General features: G+C 43.0%; 1 protein-coding gene across 13 annotated transcripts in view; it reads right to left on the reverse strand.

The window, feature by feature from the left end:
- MAPK10 (mitogen-activated protein kinase 10) overlaps window positions 1-18,354 on the reverse strand; it is a 251,303-nt gene that overhangs the window by 110,928 nt on the left and 122,021 nt on the right. For 11 of the 13 annotated variants that reach the window (XM_084627024.1, XM_084627020.1, XM_084627029.1 and 8 more), the window contains one exon: window positions 9,322-9,393. The exons of 1 other annotated variant lie outside the window; for it this stretch is intronic. In XM_084627024.1, the coding sequence (XP_084483150.1) occupies window positions 9,322-9,393 (72 nt within the window). Of the gene's footprint in view, window positions 1-9,294; window positions 9,394-18,354 lie in introns of all 13 variants that reach the window. One more of the 13 variants, XM_084627030.1, reaches the window with a different exon arrangement.

Consider the following 18,354-nt stretch of genomic DNA (forward strand, 5'->3'; position numbering starts at 1 on the left):
CCCATCCACTGGGTCAGTAAACTGGTCAAAGAAGGAAATTAGGTTGATCTGGCATGATTTGTTCTTGACAAATCGATTTTGGCTATTACTTACTACACTATTATTCTTTAGGTACATACAAACTGATTAATAATTTGTTCCAGTATCTTTCCACGTAAGTTATGCTGACTGGGTCCGTAATTCCATGGGTCCTTTTTGTTTTCATTTTTAATTATAGGTAGTATGTTTGCCATTCTCTGGGACTTCACTCATCCTCCATGAGATCTTGAAGGTAATCACTAACAGTTCTGAGATTGCTTCAGCTCATTCTTAAGTACCCAAAGGTGAATTTTGACAGGCCCAGCCCACTTGAATACATCTAACTTACCTAAATATTCTTTAACCTGTTCTTTCCCTATTCTGGCTTGTATTCCTTCCCTCTGGTTGTTAATGTTAACCGTGTTAAACATCTGGTCACAGTTAAATTTTTTAGTTTCAGAGTAGCATCCATGTTAGTCTGTATCCGCAAAAAGAACAGGAGTACTTGTGGCACCTTAGAGACTAACAAATTTATTAGAGCATAAGCTTTTGTGGGCTACAGCAAACAGATGGACATCATACCAAAAGGACTAAAGGTTAAAAATCCATTACAATCTACATATCACACAGACTGTGCTGAGAGATTGTGTCGCACACTCTCAAAGAAACTGTGAAACCACCTGATCAACATCCTATACAGCCAACAAAGAAAGATTAAGAATGAGCTCTCAAAACTGGATACTCTCATAAAAAAACAACCTTCCACACAAAATTCCTCATAGATAGATTTTACAAAAACTAGACAAGCCATTTACAACACAAACTTTGCTTCTCTACAAAGAAAAAAGGACACTAAACTATCTAAACTGCTACATGCAACAAGGAGCCACAACAGTAGTTCCCTTAACCCACCCAACAATATTGTTAATCTTTCCAGCTATACTCTTAGCCTGGCAGAAGAGTCTGTCCTATCTCGAGGCCTCTCCTTATGTCCCTCCAGGCCCACGAACATGATACTGTTCTGTGGTGACCTAGAATCCTACTTTTGACATCTCCGACTCAAAGAATATTTCCAACACACCTCTGAACAACATACTAACCCACAGAATCCTTCCTACCAACACTAAGGAAAGAAGAATTCTGCGTAGACTCCTCCTGAAGGTCGAAACACCAGACTGGACTTCTACATAGATTGCTTCCGTCGACATGCACGGGCTGAAATTGTGGAAAAGCAGCATCGCTTGCCCCATAACCTCAGCCATACTGAACACAAAGCCATCAACTGCCTCAGGTACAACTCTGACACCATAATCAAAAAGGCTGACAAAGGAGGTGCTGTCGTCATCATGAATAAGTTGGAATATGAACAAGAGGCCGCTAGGCAGCTCTCTAACTCCACATTGTACAGGCCGTTATCCTCTGATCCCACTGAGGATTACCAAAAGAAACTACACTATCTGCTCAAGAAACTCCCCGAAAAAGCACAGGAACAGATCTGTGCAGACACATGCCTAGAACCCTGACCAGGGGTATTCTATTTGCTACCCAAGATCCATAAATCTGGAAATCCCGGACACCCCATCATCCCAGGCATTGGCACCCTAACAGCAGGATTGTCTGGCTATGTGGATTCTCTCCTCAGGCCCTAAGCTACCAGCACTCCCAGCTATTTTCGAGACACCATTGACTTCCTGAGGAAACTATATTCTATCTGTCATCTTCCAGAAAACACTATCCTGGCCACTATGGATGTAGAAGCCCTCTACACCAACATTTCACACAATGATGGACTACAAGCTATCAGTAACAGTATCCCTGATAATGTCACGGCAAACTTGGTGGCTGACCTTTGTGACTTTGTCCTCAACAACAACTATTTCACATTTGGGGATAATATATACCTTCAAGTCAGCGGCACTGCTACAGGTGCCCGCATGGCCCCACAGTATGCCAACACATTTTTATGGCTGACTTAGAACAACGCTTCCTTAGCTCTCGTCCCCCAACGCCCCTACTCTACTTGTGTTACATTGATGACATCTTCATCATCTGGACCTATGGAAAAGAAGCCCTTGAGGAATTCCACCATGATTTCAACAATTTCCATCCCACCATCAACCTCAGCCTAGACCAATCCACACAAGCAGTTCATTTCCTGGACACTACTGTGCCCATAAGCAATGGTCACATAAACACCACCTTATATCGGAAACCTACTGACCACGATACTTACCTACATGCTTCCAGCTTCCATCCAGGACACACCACACGATCCATTGTCTATAAGATACAACCATATTTGCTCCAACCCCTTAGACAGAGACAAACACCTACAAGATCTTTATCAAGCATTCTTACAACTACAATACCCACCTGGGGAAGTGAGGAAACAGATTGACAGAGTGAGACGGGTACCCAGAAGTCACCTACTACAGGACAGGCCCAACAAAGAAAACAACAGAATGCCGCTAGCCATCACCTTCAGCCCCCAAGTAAAACCTCTCCAACGCATCATCAAAGATCTACAACCTATCCTGAAGGACGATCCCTCACTCTCACAAATCTTGGGATACAGGCCAGTCCTCGCTTACAGACAGCCCCCCAACCTGAAGCAAATACTCACCAACAACCACACAACAAAAACACTAACCCAGGAACCTATCCTTGCAACAAAGCCCGTTGCCAACTCTGTCCACATATTTATTCAAGCGACACCATCACAGGACCTAATCACATTAGCCACGCCATCAGGGGCTCATTCACCTGCACATCTACCAATGTGATATATGCCATCATGTGCCAGCAATGCCCCTCTGCCATGTACATTGGCCAAACCGGACAGTCTGTACGCAAAAGAATAAATGGACACAAATCTGACATCAGGAATCATATCATTCAAAACCGGTAGGAGAAAACTTCAACCTCTCTGGCCACGCAGTAAAAGACTGAAGGGTGGCAATTCTGCAACAGAAAAGCTTCAAAAACAGACTCCAACGAGACACTGCTGAGCTTGAATTAATATGCAAACTCGATACCATTAACGTGGATTTGAATAGAGACTGGGAGTGGCTGGGTCATTACACATATTGAATCTATTTCCCTATGTTAAGTATCCTCACACCTTCTTGTCAACTGTCTAAATGGGCCATCTTGATTATCACTACAAAAGTTTTTTCTGCTGCTGATAATAGCTCATCTTAACTAATTAGCCCCTTACAGTTTGTATGGCAACTTCCACCTTCTCTGTATGTATATATATATATATCTTCTTACTATATGTTCCATCCAATGCATTCGATGAAGTGGGCTGTAGCCCATGAAAGCTCATGCTCCAATAAATGTGTTAGTCTCTAAGGTGCCACAAGTCCTCCTGTTCTTTCTGCAAATTTTTTAGTGATGACTAAAGCAAAATAGACGTCAACCCTCATCCACATTCATGGGGTAATGTTGTAGCTGCGAGCATATAAAAATTGCAATAACAAACTAATGGCACTCTAATTATGCTGATTTAGGACCTAGGCACATATATGCAATCCAGGGAGAAAAAAAAAAGTATTTTTCTGTATCAAAAAAAATATGTGGGGTACAAATGTACTCCAAATGTGTTGCACTGTTCTACCTGCACATTTGCTTCTAGTGCGAGTATCTTGTATTATAATAGAAAATGCTCATTGATAATACATTGTAGTGACAGTGGTTGCCACATACAGTCACTCTAAGGTAGAAGGTACTCCAGGGAGGTTGGTCCCTTCAAATCTGGGCATGTTAAGTATCCTCAACTCAGAATGGACTGATGCAGGCCCTCTTTGCCTCACACTCTTGAGGGTGTCTAAATATTGTGCTCCAAAAACTGCAGGCTCAGGAGACTCTTGAGGGAATTTTCTGTGTTGCAAAATTCAAGATGGCAAACAGGCATGATACTCTGCTTCTGACCTTAAAAAGTGATTTACAACTCTGAAAGTGAGTTGTCATGTGATTACGACATATTAGATGATAATAACGTTATGCCAGATCATGTTGAGAGTTGCTCTGAAAAGGAAAACCATGTCTCCATCAATCGTTCATCAAGTTTATCTTCAGACAATGAACAGCTTGTGTTCAGCCCTGTTATAAAATTGGGGAAAATGTAGTTGGGAGTAATTTGTTCACCAGTATTCAGCTTGCTGAAGATATAGTCAACAAAAATGTGACCTATGTTGGAACAATCTCACAAAACAAGCCAGTGAGAAGCATCCACATCGCAGCTGAGGAAAAAAAATGTCAGTGTTCAGGTTTGCTGGGCTACTCTAAACTGGTTCCCTATGTTGCAAGAAGGGCAAGTCAGTAATAATTCTATTGACAATGCATCATGATAAGACTGCAGAAAGAGACAAAAAGAAACACTACATAATTCTCCACTCGAATGATGCCAAAAGTGGTGTTGATAACATGGACCATCTTGCAAGAATGTAGTCTTGCAGGCACAAGACAAATAGGTAGACATTTATTCTTTTCTTCAACATGCTTGATATTACTGACACTGCAAGTTTCATCATTTGGGTCAGCAACAATCCTGCTTGGCACCACATTTGACCATGACAAAGAAAGTGCTTGTTCCTTGTCAGTCTAGAACGACTTACAGATGCACATGTAGAAATGAATGTGTATACCCATCATCTCACCATGCCCATCAAAGCTGCTACAATTGAAAACCAGCCACTGGGAGAGGGCCTAGCAAACTCAGCAGTGGAGGCTGCCACATGTGCCCAAGGTCAGCTAACTGGAAAAGCCACAAGCAGTGTGAAGAATGCAGTTGTGATGCTGTATGATTGAAGAGGAGCATTTACATAACTGATATTACCACTGGTTTCAGAGTGACAGCCGTGTTAGTCTGTATTCGCAAAAAGAAAAGGAGTACTTGTGGCACCTTAGAGACTAACCAATTTATTAGAGCATAAGCTTTCGTGAGCTACAGCTCACTTCCTCAGAGCTGTAGCTCACGAAAGCTTATGCTCTAATAAATTGGTTAGTCTCTAAGGTGCCACAAGTACTCCTTTTCTTTTTGTGATATTACCACTGTTATACAACTGCAAAACATTTTGCAAAAAGTGTATCATGTAAGGTGTCAATGGCAAAGTTACAATCTATTGAGTATGATTATCCTGATTACATCCATGTATCACATTTTGTATGTAAAGTTATGAATATTGACTATGTATTTGTATTGCCAACATGTGTTTTGTTCCTGAGTGACACCCCCAAGATAGATTTACATTAGGACTAGGCTGCTATGTACTGATGGCCCATTAAGGACACTGCACTTTCACAAATGGCCATTGAAGAAACTCATCCCATCCAGACAGCTCTTCCTCTGGATGCCTCAGACAGTGAGGACCAATGGCCATCCCTTGTAATTCAGCAAACCATGTAAGGACATGTGATATGCTCTTGTGACCCTGGACTCCATCTTGGGCCATTAACTTTCCATAGGGGCTGTGGGCTTTGTTTGGGATAGTACATTTCCATGCACATGGCAAGGGATATGAAAAGACCCCTGAGAGGCCTCCATTTTGCTTCTTTCCTGCTCCAGTACTCTGGACTGTGGATTTACAACTAAAACGAGTATTTTGAACTATGGATTAAGGACCTTCCAATCTTTTGGAAGTTACCAGAGAGACTTTTGCAAGCCAGTGGGCTATTCCATCACTGCTATGAACCGGACATAAGGACTTTGCAGTCATTTGTAGGTATATGATCTATTAACTATGTATAACTCTCTTCTTTTCTTTTTATTCATAAATCTTTAGTTAGTTTACTAAGGATTGGCTGACAGCGTGATATTTCTGTAAAATCTGAGATGCATATTGACCCAAGGATAATTGTCTAATCCCTTGTGATTAGCAAGAATCTCACATATGGTGAATTAGGTTTTCCAATAACCCCTTACCATATTAGACCTGTTAGTCTGGATGGGAGCCAATGGCAGGAATGCCTAAAGGGGGACTGTGTTTGGCTTCTGGTTAACCAATGTGGTACTGCAGAAGATCTTTTGTTACTGGATTGGTGAATCTGATTATAGCTTTGGGGACTGTCTGCCCTATTTCTTGCAGTCTGCCCTGACTGTGGCATTCTCAGCGTGGCCCATCCCAGGCACCCGGTCACAGCACTGAATTTGTACATGCTGACCACTCTATACTGATGCTCACACTGAATGAGACCCCAGCTAGTTCTTTCAATTTGCTACTTAACATTTTTTCACTAAAACATTAAAGAGTTGTTCTTAGTTTCTGAATGCATCTGAGGGACAAAAGTCTCCCACAACACAGTTAATGTGACCTTTTTCTCAACACTGGATGAAGGTTAAACACTTTCAGCCTTCCTGGCATTGTTTGTTGTTAGCTCTTCTACTCCACTAATTAAGTAATGGACCTATGCTTTCCTTCATCTGTCTCTTGCTCCTAATGTACATATAAAAACTATTTTTCCCTTGTATGTCCTCCTAGGTGCAGTTCAGTTTTTCCTTAGTCTTTCTGATTTTCTCCCTGTATGCTTGTGCTATTCTTCTGTACTCATCCTTAGCAATGTGTCCATGTTTCCACTGTTTGTAAGATTCCTTTTACATTTCAGGTCTTTAAAGAGATCCTGATGCAGCCATACTGGTCTCTTAGTATTCTTCCCATCTTTCCCTTGCATCAGGATAGTTGGAAGTTGTGCCTTTAACATTGTCCCTGAGAAACTGCCAGAACTCCTGAACCCCCTTTTCTCCTAGATTTTCTTCCCATGGGACTCTATCTACCAGTTCCCGGAGTTTGTTGAAGTCTGCTTTTTTGAAACCATTGTCCTTTTTCATCTGCTCTCACTCCTTTTCCTTAGAATCATGGATCACTTTTCATGATCACTTTCACTCAGCATGGAGACTGAACTTGCTTTCCACCCTTAAAGGGTCAAGGCTCAGGCACGTTGGTGGACCGATGTGATGGAGCTTGAATTATTGTTTGCGTTGTATCTGCTTTGTGGATACAGTTTACAATTTCCAGTATGTCAGTCTGGCACAGTTCACAACCACTTACTGCATGATTTATTTTTTGGAAACCTTCTACAGTTATAACACAATCAATTTCATTTAGTGTTAAAAATACTGCCAGAGTTGTTGTTACTTTTGTTTTATTTTGCTTGTCCAATTCATTGCACATAAATACAGTTCTACATGTGTCTCCAAATCCTTTTTAATAAGAGTAAATGAACTGAACAGGAATAACTACAGCAGCATTGTCACTATTAGATCTATTTCCAAAACCTTGTATCCAGCAAGAAAAAATGTTAATTGACATGCATCACTGGTCTAACAAGAGGAATTCTGAATATTAAAGAAAAAGGTGACCACCACCCTTCCCCTGCTCAAATCTAAATCAGGTGTGATGGGTAAGAAGCACACACCATTTGAGATGTCATTTCATCTGAGACTGAAGGATCACAATGCAGGTGGTCAGATGCCTCTCTTGTATATTAATGCATTATAATTGCATACAGCATACTTCCAAGTGGGAGAGGAGAATTATATGTAAAGATTCCTGTACAACTTTACACTGGGGTCTCAGTGACAGGGAGAAGATAGAGTTAAGAAGTAGAGAGTGTCAGAAAATGATTTTCCCTCATCCCCCAATGAAAAATTTAACAAAAATAATTGTGTGGGGGGGGAATCTTCGACGAGGGGATGTAAAAAACCTAAAACCACTTTTTTTAGGCAACTGTAAACATAAAAAAATCATTGAAAATGGGATTTTTGGGGCAGAAAATGTAGTTACATTGAGAAGTCATTTTGCTTCAGTACAAACGTTTTGATGGAAAGAGTGTCCCCAGCTCTGTCAGGGAGTTATGGATGAAAAGTAATAGTAACTTTCTGTGATGGTGACAAAAAAGTGAGTCTGGATGAATTATGAAATGTTGCTAACTACCATAGATGGTTATAGTACAAGGGGAATTTGAGCAAATAAGATCTATATGTAGATGAGAAACAAAGAGAGACAAAATGCCTTGGGCAGAGGAGGATGGGGGGAAAGAAAATGTATGAAGCAGACTGTCAGATTGAAAAATGAAATTATATGGTCCAGATCCACCCTGAACCTGAATGCCTGGTGAAATGCAGAGAACAGGAAAAGATATTTGTGGGAAAAAAACAACCTTTTTGCTGCTTTGTATTAAATGCTGCCAAAGAACAAATATTACTTTTTTTTTCTTGGATTTCAGTTACTTGGACCCAGTGTAATCATTTGCTGGTTAAGTATTAAATGTAATACCTTTAATGCTCTTTCTAAGGATGCAACACTGTTCTCACCGATCAAGAAACACATATTATTCTTGTGATCACCCAGATTACTGGTGATCCATCAGACCATAAAAATGAATGAAGAGCTAGCGCTCAAGCACTAGTCACGCTACAGGAGAAGTGAATAGGAAAAAAAAAAAACATGCTCACCTAGATAACGAAAATGTCTCCAAGATTTGTGGCTGGTGAACATGTATGAATGCTAAACTTCCCAAATCTAACTAACAGGACCAAGAACTGGAAAACTTAATCCGCTTTCATTCTGCACTTAATTTACTGAATTTAGTTTCAGTCCTGTAGAGTTTAAAGCATCATGACTGAATTTCAAGATCAATTTTAAAAGTACAAAATTGGCTACACTGCTGCTTAAATACAGCGGAACCTCAATCACACACATTTCATTAAACCATACACTTTATACTCCATGCACAAATTTGGTCACTCTTCCTCACCTCTTAGCAAAGATGTAAAAGCAGAGAGTTATACAGTGAGGTTAGAGAACAGTTCTGTAATGAGGTGTTACCGTACAAAGGGTTTACCTATATAAAGGCGGGAAAGGAAATAAGAAAAATGTGTTTTCATTCATCCTTTTGGATATTTCTGTGCTTGTCTGTATGTGGACACTTTTAAGAGATTATTTCTCAGAGATTAAGAGTGTCCTATTTTGATTCAATTTAAATTGGTGTGAATTAAAACCAAGTTTTATTTCAATTCCAAGACTGTTATGTGTATAAAATTACTCCAGTACATTCACTAGCCATTACAAGCACAGTCATAAATGATTAAAACCAAACTATGATCGTCAAACTAAGTGAAAAAGTAAACTCTGTGATGCATTATCAAGCACTTCTATTGTGTTTTTGCTCTGGTTAATTCTCCCAATTCAGTATCCTGCACTGGGCTTCTACTGTAATTCTACAGTGTCAATATAATATAGATGGCAAATATGGAAGTACAAGTATATACTGTACCTTGTTTTACCTGTAAGGAACACACACCTGACAAAAGGCAATCTTCACATCCAGGGTAGGTTCACTGCAGTAGTATAAGAAATGGCGGCTCATAAATACCTGCAATTAAAAAAAGTCAAAATCACCTGCCTGTTGCTAATTTGGAATTACAATTTCTATCCACCTGATTTCACAGTATGAAAACAACATGTGAGTTATTATTCAGTTATATGAATAAAAGAGATTGGGGTGGCTCAGTGGATTGGTAATAGGCTCCAGAGCTTTCAGACTACTAGGAAAGGTTACCTGTTTAAACACAATCTAGCTTGGTAGTAACTTGAAATCATTAGATCAGAATCTTCCCTACATGCAAGCCAGTGCAATTCACAAATTCCCCACACCAGCTGGAGCGAAATTGAGCCCTTGGAGCTCAGTGGCCAGAACTGCAGGGATAGCGGAGTTACCTTCATTTGGTCTATTGACCCATCATGAAAGAGTCTATGGTTCCTCCTTCAGCTCCTACTACTCATCTCAGCCCTACTGTGGCATACTATAATTCCAATATAGAGCACCACAGAAAAATGCACAAGTGCCAGTAAGGCTGCTCAAATGAGTAGCTGTGCTGGAGCAAAGACAGAAATCTCCACTGGTTTTCTGCCAAGAAGCAGGATTGCATTAAGGAAAAAGGCAAAAATCTTAATTGCACCAAAATAAAAAAAATCTGCTAGCTTTACAAGAAAAGGAGACAAATATTGTAGAATTTCAATTTTGCCTTGTAAGTATAATAAGATTATGTAAAAGCTAATCCTGAGAAATACTATCCTACTTTGATGGAGATACCACCACAGTCCTGAAATTCTACACTGTGGACTTGAGATATTTATGTGACTGTAATAACGGTGCATTAACGATAGGCTGAAGTACTGTGAACTAATAATAAGTTTATTGGAGTTATTTTACCCTATTCTGCCTGCACAGGGCTGAAGAAACCATAAAAAGAAAAAAATGCCCACCAGTGTTTGCAACCTGAATTGTACCATATGCTCCCACATGTGCTTAATTTTTAATGAATGAATGAACAATCTGGTCATGAAAAGCAAGTGTATGACTTTCTCTGCATCACATTACAGTGTCTCAGATTGCTGCCTCATTGCTCGATGAGTTATTGAGGAAGCTCCACATTTCACAGAAGGTTTGTTTATATATATATTTATTAACATTAGTCATAATCTCACTGCTTTCTGGAAACTAGCAGATTATTAAATTCTCTCACTGAAGAGGTTTAGAGGACATATCTCCATTCAGTAGGACTACATGCTGATGCATTATCTTGATTTGAACTGGGCAGGAAACAATTTTCTCATCTTCCAAACATTTCTGAGGTTTCAAAATATTTCTCATTTCACATTGAGAGGAAACTGAAACGTTATAACATTTTTCATGAAAAGAGAGAGAATGAATCAATGTGGGAGACCTGGGTTGAAGTCTCTGCTCCAAAGTAGGCATTTGAACCTGTGCCTCCCACATCCCAGTTGAATGCCCCACCACTGCAGCTATTGGCTAGTCTGGGGTCTCTCTTGCTCTCTCAATTCCATTCTAGACCTGAGAAACCCTTCCTGGTGAAGTTTGATGGTGACCCTAAAACTTGCATCCCAGAGCAAGAGACTCACTGGTATCTGGTGAGTTTCAGTGACCAGTTCAGTGCACCCCAGTTTGCTAATATCATAAACTGTATCTGATATGTATCATGTAAGGTATCACTGGAAAACTACCACCACATATTCTTGCATGGTGTGTGTACAGTAATTACCAAGTGACCACACAAATATGAAGGAAATATGGAACTATAATGTGTTTACCAGACAAGTTGGGCGAGTGGGTAAACAGGTTTCTCCCACACAAAGGACAAGCTGACATCGCAAGTGGCCATTCATTTGCATCACAGAGGTCTGGAACAGATCAATTTGCATTTTAGTCAACACCAGAGGGGGAAGAAACCAGCATGGAAATTCCTTCACCACCAGACTCCATGTTGCTTTCCTCACAGCTTAATTTGGGAGGAGGTAACCTTCAGTGCATCTTTTAAATAGATTCTGGACTATGAAAGAGAGGGGTAAAGAATCCCAAGTTGTCTTTCACCTAAAAAACACTTTGGTCTTGGTGAAAGATCCTGACCAGCTGCGTGGTCAGACATCTTGCTGGAAGATAGCGTGATACGATTTTTACCTTGAATCAAGCCTAATTTGCTAAGTTTTAGTCTCTAGAAAGTGTTTTTCACTTTTGTTTATACCCATATAAACTCTATTCTTTGTGACGGAACTCATTTAAAATCCTAGCACCTTTTGCTATTAAACTTGTTTTACTTTTCATTTGAACCAAACCAGTGCTGTGTTTGAATTGAAGTGATTGTTAACTCCAGTTTATCACAATAACCTGTTTATTTTGTTTCTTTAGAAGAACAAACAAACTTTATTATTCCTCTGAAAGGAAAGGGCTGGAGGTTGTAGAGCACATGGTTTTGGGAAAATTCAGAACTGTGGGGCATTGGGGTCATCTTGCCAGGCGTAACCACAAAGCTGGTGGAGACCAGAGTGTGGCTAGGGTGTAGCAAGCAAGCTGCTGGAATCTTATTTGCTGGTCCAGGGCCACTTATCACATAGACATTCAGTACATACTTCTGCCCTGACTAGCTGAATCCAGACAAGGGATCTACAGCAGCAGAGCAATTTAAGGTGCCCAGGGTTACAGGACATTCAGTGACACCAACCCTCACTAGTCTGGATTGCACCCAGAACGTGACACTGAAGGGTTCCCACAAAAAGTTTTAACTTCGACAAATTGACATTTTCCATCTCTCTCTCTCTCTCTCTCTCTCACACACACACACACTGTCCCTGCCAGTGCTATCATAATACTTCCCAAACATTGTCATTGCATAGCCACAATAGGAGTGTACATTCACAAGCATGACATAAGGAGGGCAATCTAAAAGGAATTTGGCATCAGTAAATATCTAACTGCTTTTTTTTGGTAGAGATGGGTTGAAGCGGTAAAGTTCAGTTGAGATCCAAGCTTTTCCAAAGTTCAGGGATGTTTGGTACCAAGGTTTTGGCACTTCCCATTCAAGACTTAGGGGCTAACTGCAATGTTTGGATCTGCATCCAACACTGTTTCTGGAGGTGTCTACTTTCGGATGAGATCGAGGGGGGAAAAAAGAAGGCCCTGACCACTGCTGGGCACTAAAGATCCCCTGGTGCTTTTCATAAGAAATGAGTCATTGGCACTGACCAAATTTAATGATACACATGCTGCCATAGGAAGGCCACCCAGGAAGGAGTATAAAAGCGCTGCCTGTTGCTCAGAACAAGAAGAGACTTAGGGGTGAGCAGCAGTTGATGGGGATGGTCTTCAGGAAACAAGAGAGATTTGAAAGAGCAGCGGCTGTTGCCTGGGGTCTTGCCAGGAAAGGGGCCAGGAAGCCCAGCAACGAAGCCTGGGAGATAGCCTAGGAGGAGGCCTAAAGGCAATATGAAGGGAAAGGCCTGAGGCAATATGGTTATGGTGTAGGCTTGAGGCCTGGTGTTTGCACCTATCCTTGTTTAGAGGCCCCAGCCTGCAACTTCCAGAAAGGGCAGGAGGAAGGCCCCCGCCCCTTACCCTTCTGCAAGAGTGGAAAAGACTAGTGTGGACCCTAGCGAAAGACCTATCGAACAGTTCAGCCTAGAGAGGGTGAAGGAAACATTTGTCCTGTATTGAGGGGTGAAGGACATGCATTCCTGATCATATCTGGACTTTTCTTTAACTTGGAAGGGGAACATTTCATTTGGCCAGAAGACCAAATAACCTAAGCCCAGAAAACTAGGTCATGGCTGGAACCTGATTCTGGGAAGAGGTAAACCATGCTATCACACTCAGTCCAGATTTATTTATCAACTATGATAAGATTAAAACCTGAGGCTGTATGGCTGTAAACTGCAGAATTTGATCAGAACTGCAGGGTACCCTATGATATATCATAACCTATTCCCAGCCCAACATACCATGGCTTTCCCAATATTAAAGTAAGGTTTGTCACTGTAATTTTATGAGGAGATAAATCAAGCATTTCTGCATTTATCACATTGCCATAAGAAAATGTACCGTATGCGTGGGGGGTAGAGGTTGAATGTACTGCATATCTTTATATGGCTGTTTGGTTATGTATTCACTTTGAAGAGGAAAAGCTGAAAATAGTTTGTGCTGCCTCAACGTATCTGATTGAAACAAAGATTTCAGAAAATTCATGGCATGGAAGAAAGAAGGAGTTGGTTATTCCTCTTATCAAAATTATCTATACATTTTCTAGCAATGGTTTTAAAAATAACATTCAGTTCCTACTGTCTGAGATAAGGCATCTTCTCATCAATTCATCTGTAACAGACAAACTGTTCTTGAAGAATGCTAATTTCAAAAGATTCATACTTTCGGGGGTGTGGGAGTTGTTTTGTTTTTTAATATTTCCTGTTTTGAAAATTGGTTTGAATTATTCCATGCATAGTTCAAAAAGAGATAGACCTTTCTCCTTTGCTGGAACATGCATGATCTGAGCACTGAAGTATAATACACTGAATATCTAAAGTTTGGAGTGATGCTACTGGAATCTCACTCTAAGAACTACATTTTTCTTACCCTAAATCTCAATTATTCTCACATATTCTCTTGTAAAGAGAAGAAGAACAAAAAGTTACATGATTCTGGCAATAAACAGAACCAGTTTTAACTCAGGGTATGTCTACACTACGAAATTAGGTCGAATTTATAGAAGTCGGTTTTTTTGAAATCGGTTTTATATATTCGAGTGTGTGTGTCCCCACAGAAAATGCTCTAAGTGCATTAAGTGCATTAACTCGGCGGAGCGCTTCCACAGTACCAAGGCAAGCGTCGACTTCCAGAGCGTTGCACTGTGGGTAGCTATCCCACAGTTCCCGCAGTCTCCGCTGCCCATTGGAATTCTGGGTTGATATCCCAATGCCTGATGGGGCTAAAACATTGTCGCGGGTGGTTCTGGGTACATATCGTCAGGACCCCGTTCCCACCCTCCCTCCCCCCGTGAAAGCAAGGGCAGACAATCATTTCACGCCTTTTTTGTCTGCTGCCAGCCAAAGATGTAAAGGCTAGATGGAGTGGGTCAGAACAAGAAATAGACCAGATTTGTTTTGTACTCATTTTCCTCCTCCCCTGTCTAGATCACACTGCAGTCAGTCACAGAGAAGGCGCAGCGAGGTTAATCTAGCCATGTATCAATCAGAGGCCAGGCTAACCTCCTTGTTCCAATAACAACGATAACTTTGGTGCACCATTTCTTATTGGAACCCTCCGTGCAGTCCTGCCTGAAATACTCCTTGAGGTACAGGCACACCCTTTGTTGATTTTAGCTCCCTGAAGCCAACCCTGTAAGCCGTGTCGTCAGTCGCCCCTCCCTCCGTCAGAGCAACGGCAGACAATCGTTCCGCGCCTTTTTTCTGTGCGGACGCCATACCAAGGCAAGCATGGAGGCCGCTGAGCTCATTTTGGCAATTAGGAGCACATCAACCACCACACGCATTATCCAGCAGTATATGCAGCACCAGAACATGGCAACGCGATACCGGGCGAGGAGGCGACGTCAGCGCGGTCCCGTGAGTGATCAGGACATGGACACAGATTTCTCTGAAAGCCTGGGCCCTGCCAATGCATGCATCATGGTGCTAATGGGGCAGGTTCATGCTGTGGAACGCCGATTCTGGGCTCGGGAAACAAGCACAGACTGGTGGGACCGCATAGTGTTGCAGGTCTGGGACGATTCCCAGTGGCTGCGAAACTTTCGCATGCGTAAGGGCACTTTCATGGAACTTTGTGACTTGCTTTCCCCTGCCCTGAAGCGCATGAATACCAGGATGAGAGCAGCCCTCACAGTTGAGAAGCAAGTGGCGATAGCCCTGTGGAAGCTTGCAACGCCAGACAGCTACCGGTCAGTTGGGAATCAATTTGGAGTGGGCAAATCTACTGTTGGGGCTGCTGTGATGCAAGTAGCCCACGCAATCAAAGATCTGCTGATATCAAGGGTAGTGACCCTGGAAAATGTGCAGGTCATAGTGGATGGCTTTGCTGCAATGGGATTCCCTAACTGTGGTAGGGCTATAGACGGAACCCATATCCCTATCTTGGCACCAGAGCACCAAGCCGGCGAGTACATAAACCGCAAGGGGTACTTTTCGATAGTGCTGCAAGCTCTGGTGGATCACAAGGGACGTTTCACCAACATCAACGTGGGATGGCCGGGAAAGGTGCATGACGCTCGCATCTTCAGGAACTCTGGTCTGTTTCAAAAGCTGCAGGAAGGGACTTTATTCCCAGACCAGAAAATAACTGTTGGGGATGTTGAAATGCCTATATGTATCCTTGGGGACCCAGCCTACCCCTTAATGCCATGGCTCATGAAGCCGTACACAGGCAGCCTGGACAGTGGTCAGGAGCTGTTCAACTACAGGCTGAGCAAGTGCAGAATGGTGGTAGAATGTGCATTTGGACGTTTAAAGGCGTGCTGGCGCAGTTTACTGACTCGCTTAGACCTCAGTGAAACCAATATTCCCACTGTTATTACTGCTTGCTGTGTGCTCCACAATATCTGTGAGAGTAAGGGGGAGACGTTTATGGCGGGGTGGGAGGTTGAGGCAAATCGCCTAGCTGCTGGTTACGCGCAGCCAGACACCAGGGCGGTTAGAAGAGCACAGGAGGGCGCGGTACGCATCAGAGAAGCTTTGAAAACCAGTTTCATGACTGGCCAGGCTACAGTGTGAAAGTTCTGTTTGTTTCTCCTTGATGAAACCCCCCGTCCCTTGGTTCACTCTACTTCCCTGTAAGCTAACCACCCTCCCCTCCTCCCTTTAATCACCGCTTGCAGAGGCAATAAAGTCATTGCTGCTTCACAGTCATGCATTCGTTATTCATTCATCACACAAATAGGGAGATGACTACCAAGGTATCCCGGGAGGGGTGGTGGAGGAGGGAAGGAAAATGCCACACAGCACTTTAAGCACAGCACTTCAAAAGTTTACAACTTTAAAATTTATTGAATGACAGCCTTCTTTTTTTTGGGCAATCCTCTGTTGTGGAGTGGCTGGTTGGCCGGAGGCCCCCCCACCGCGTTCTTGGGCGTCTGGGTGTGGAGGCTATGGAACTTGGGGAGGAGGGCGGTTGGTTACAGAGGGGCAGCAGTGGCAGTCTGTGCTCCAGCTGCCTTTGCTGCAGCTCAACCATACACTGGAGCATTCTGGTTTGGTCCTGCAGCAGCCTCAGCATTGAATCCTGCCTCCTCTCATCACGCTGCCGCCACATTTGAGCTTCAGCCCTCTCTTCAGCCCGCCACTTACTCTCTTCAGCCCGCCACTTACTCTCTTCAGCCCGCCACCTCTCCTCCCGGTCATTTTGTGCTTTCCTGCACTCTGACATTATTTGCCTCCACGCATTCGTCTGTGCTCTGTCAGTGTGGGAGGACAGCATGAGCTCGGAGAACATTTCATCGCGAGTGCGTTTTTTTTTCTTTCTAAGCTTCACTAGCCTCTGGGAAGGAGAAGATCCTGTGATCATTGAAACACATGCAGCTGGTGGAGAAAAAAAAAAGGACAGCGGTATTTAAAAAGACACATTTTATAAAACAGTCGCTACACTCTTTCAGGGTAAACCTTGCTGTTAACATTACATACATAGCACATGTGCTTTCATTACAAGGTCGCATTTTGCCTCCTCCCACCGCGTGACTACCCCCTCAACCTTCCCCCCTCCCTGTGGCTAACAGCGGCGAACATTTCTGTTCAGCCACAGGCAAACAGCCCAGCAGGAATGGGCTATACTGAGTGTCCCTGAAGAAAAGCACCCTATTTCAACCAGGTGACCATGAATTATATCTCACTCTCCTGAGGATAACACAGAGAGAGAAAGAACGGATTTTGGTTGAATGCCAGCAAACATACACTGCAATGCTTTGTTCTACAGTGATTCCCGAGTATGTGTTACTGGCCTGGAGTGATAAAGTGTCCTACCATGAAGGACGAAATAAGGCTGCCCTCCCCAGAAACCTTTTGCAAAGGCTTTAGGACTACATCTAGGAGAACCGCAAATGCCAGGGCAAAGTAATCCTTTCACATGCTTGCTTTTAAACCATGTATAGCATTTTAAAAGGTACACTCACCAGAGGTCCCTTCTCCGCCTGCTGGGTCCAGGAGGCAGCCTTGGGTGGGTTCGGGGGGTACTGGCTCCAGGTCTAGGGTGAGAAACAGTTCCTGGCTGTCGGGAAAACCGGTTTCTCCGCTTGCTTGCTGTGAGCTATCTACAACCTCCTCATCATCATCATCTTCTTCGTCCCCAAAACCTGCTTCCGTATTGCCTCCATCTCCATTGAAGGAGTCAAACAACACGGCTGGGGTAGTGGTGGCTGAACCCCCTAAAATGGCATGCAGCTCATCATAGAAGCGGCATGTTTGGGGCTCTGACCCAGAGCGGCTGTTCGCCTCTCTGGTTTTCTGGTAGGCTTGCCTCAGCTCCTTCAGTTTCACGCGGCACTGCTTCGGGTCCCTGTTATGGCCTCTGTCCTTCATGCCCTGGGAGATTTTCACAAAGGTTTTGGCATTTCGAAAACTGGAACGGAGTTCTGATAGCACGGATTCCTCTCCCCAAACAGCGATCAGATCCCGTACCTCCCGTTCGGTCCATGCTGGAGCTCTTTTGCGATTCTGGGACTCCATCATGGTCACCTGTGCTGATGAGCTCTGCATGGTCACCTGCAGCTTGCCACGCTGGCCAAACAGGAAATGAGATTCAAAAGTTCGCGGTTCTTTTCCTGTCTACCTGGCCAGTGCATCTGAGTTGAGAGTGCTGTCCAGAGCGGTCAGAATGGAGCACTCTGGGATAGCTCCCGGAGGCCAATACCATCGAATTGTGTCCACAGTACCCCAAATTCGAGCTGGGAACGTCGATTTAAGCGCTAATCCACTTGTCAGGGGTGGAGTAAGGAAATCGATTTTAAGAGCCCTTTAAGTCGAAATAAAGGGCTTCACTGTGTGG

This window comes from Lepidochelys olivacea (genome assembly GCF_965140295.1).
Source record: "Lepidochelys olivacea isolate rLepOli2 genome assembly, chromosome: 4".
Classification (NCBI taxonomy): Eukaryota; Metazoa; Chordata; order Testudines; family Cheloniidae; genus Lepidochelys; species Lepidochelys olivacea.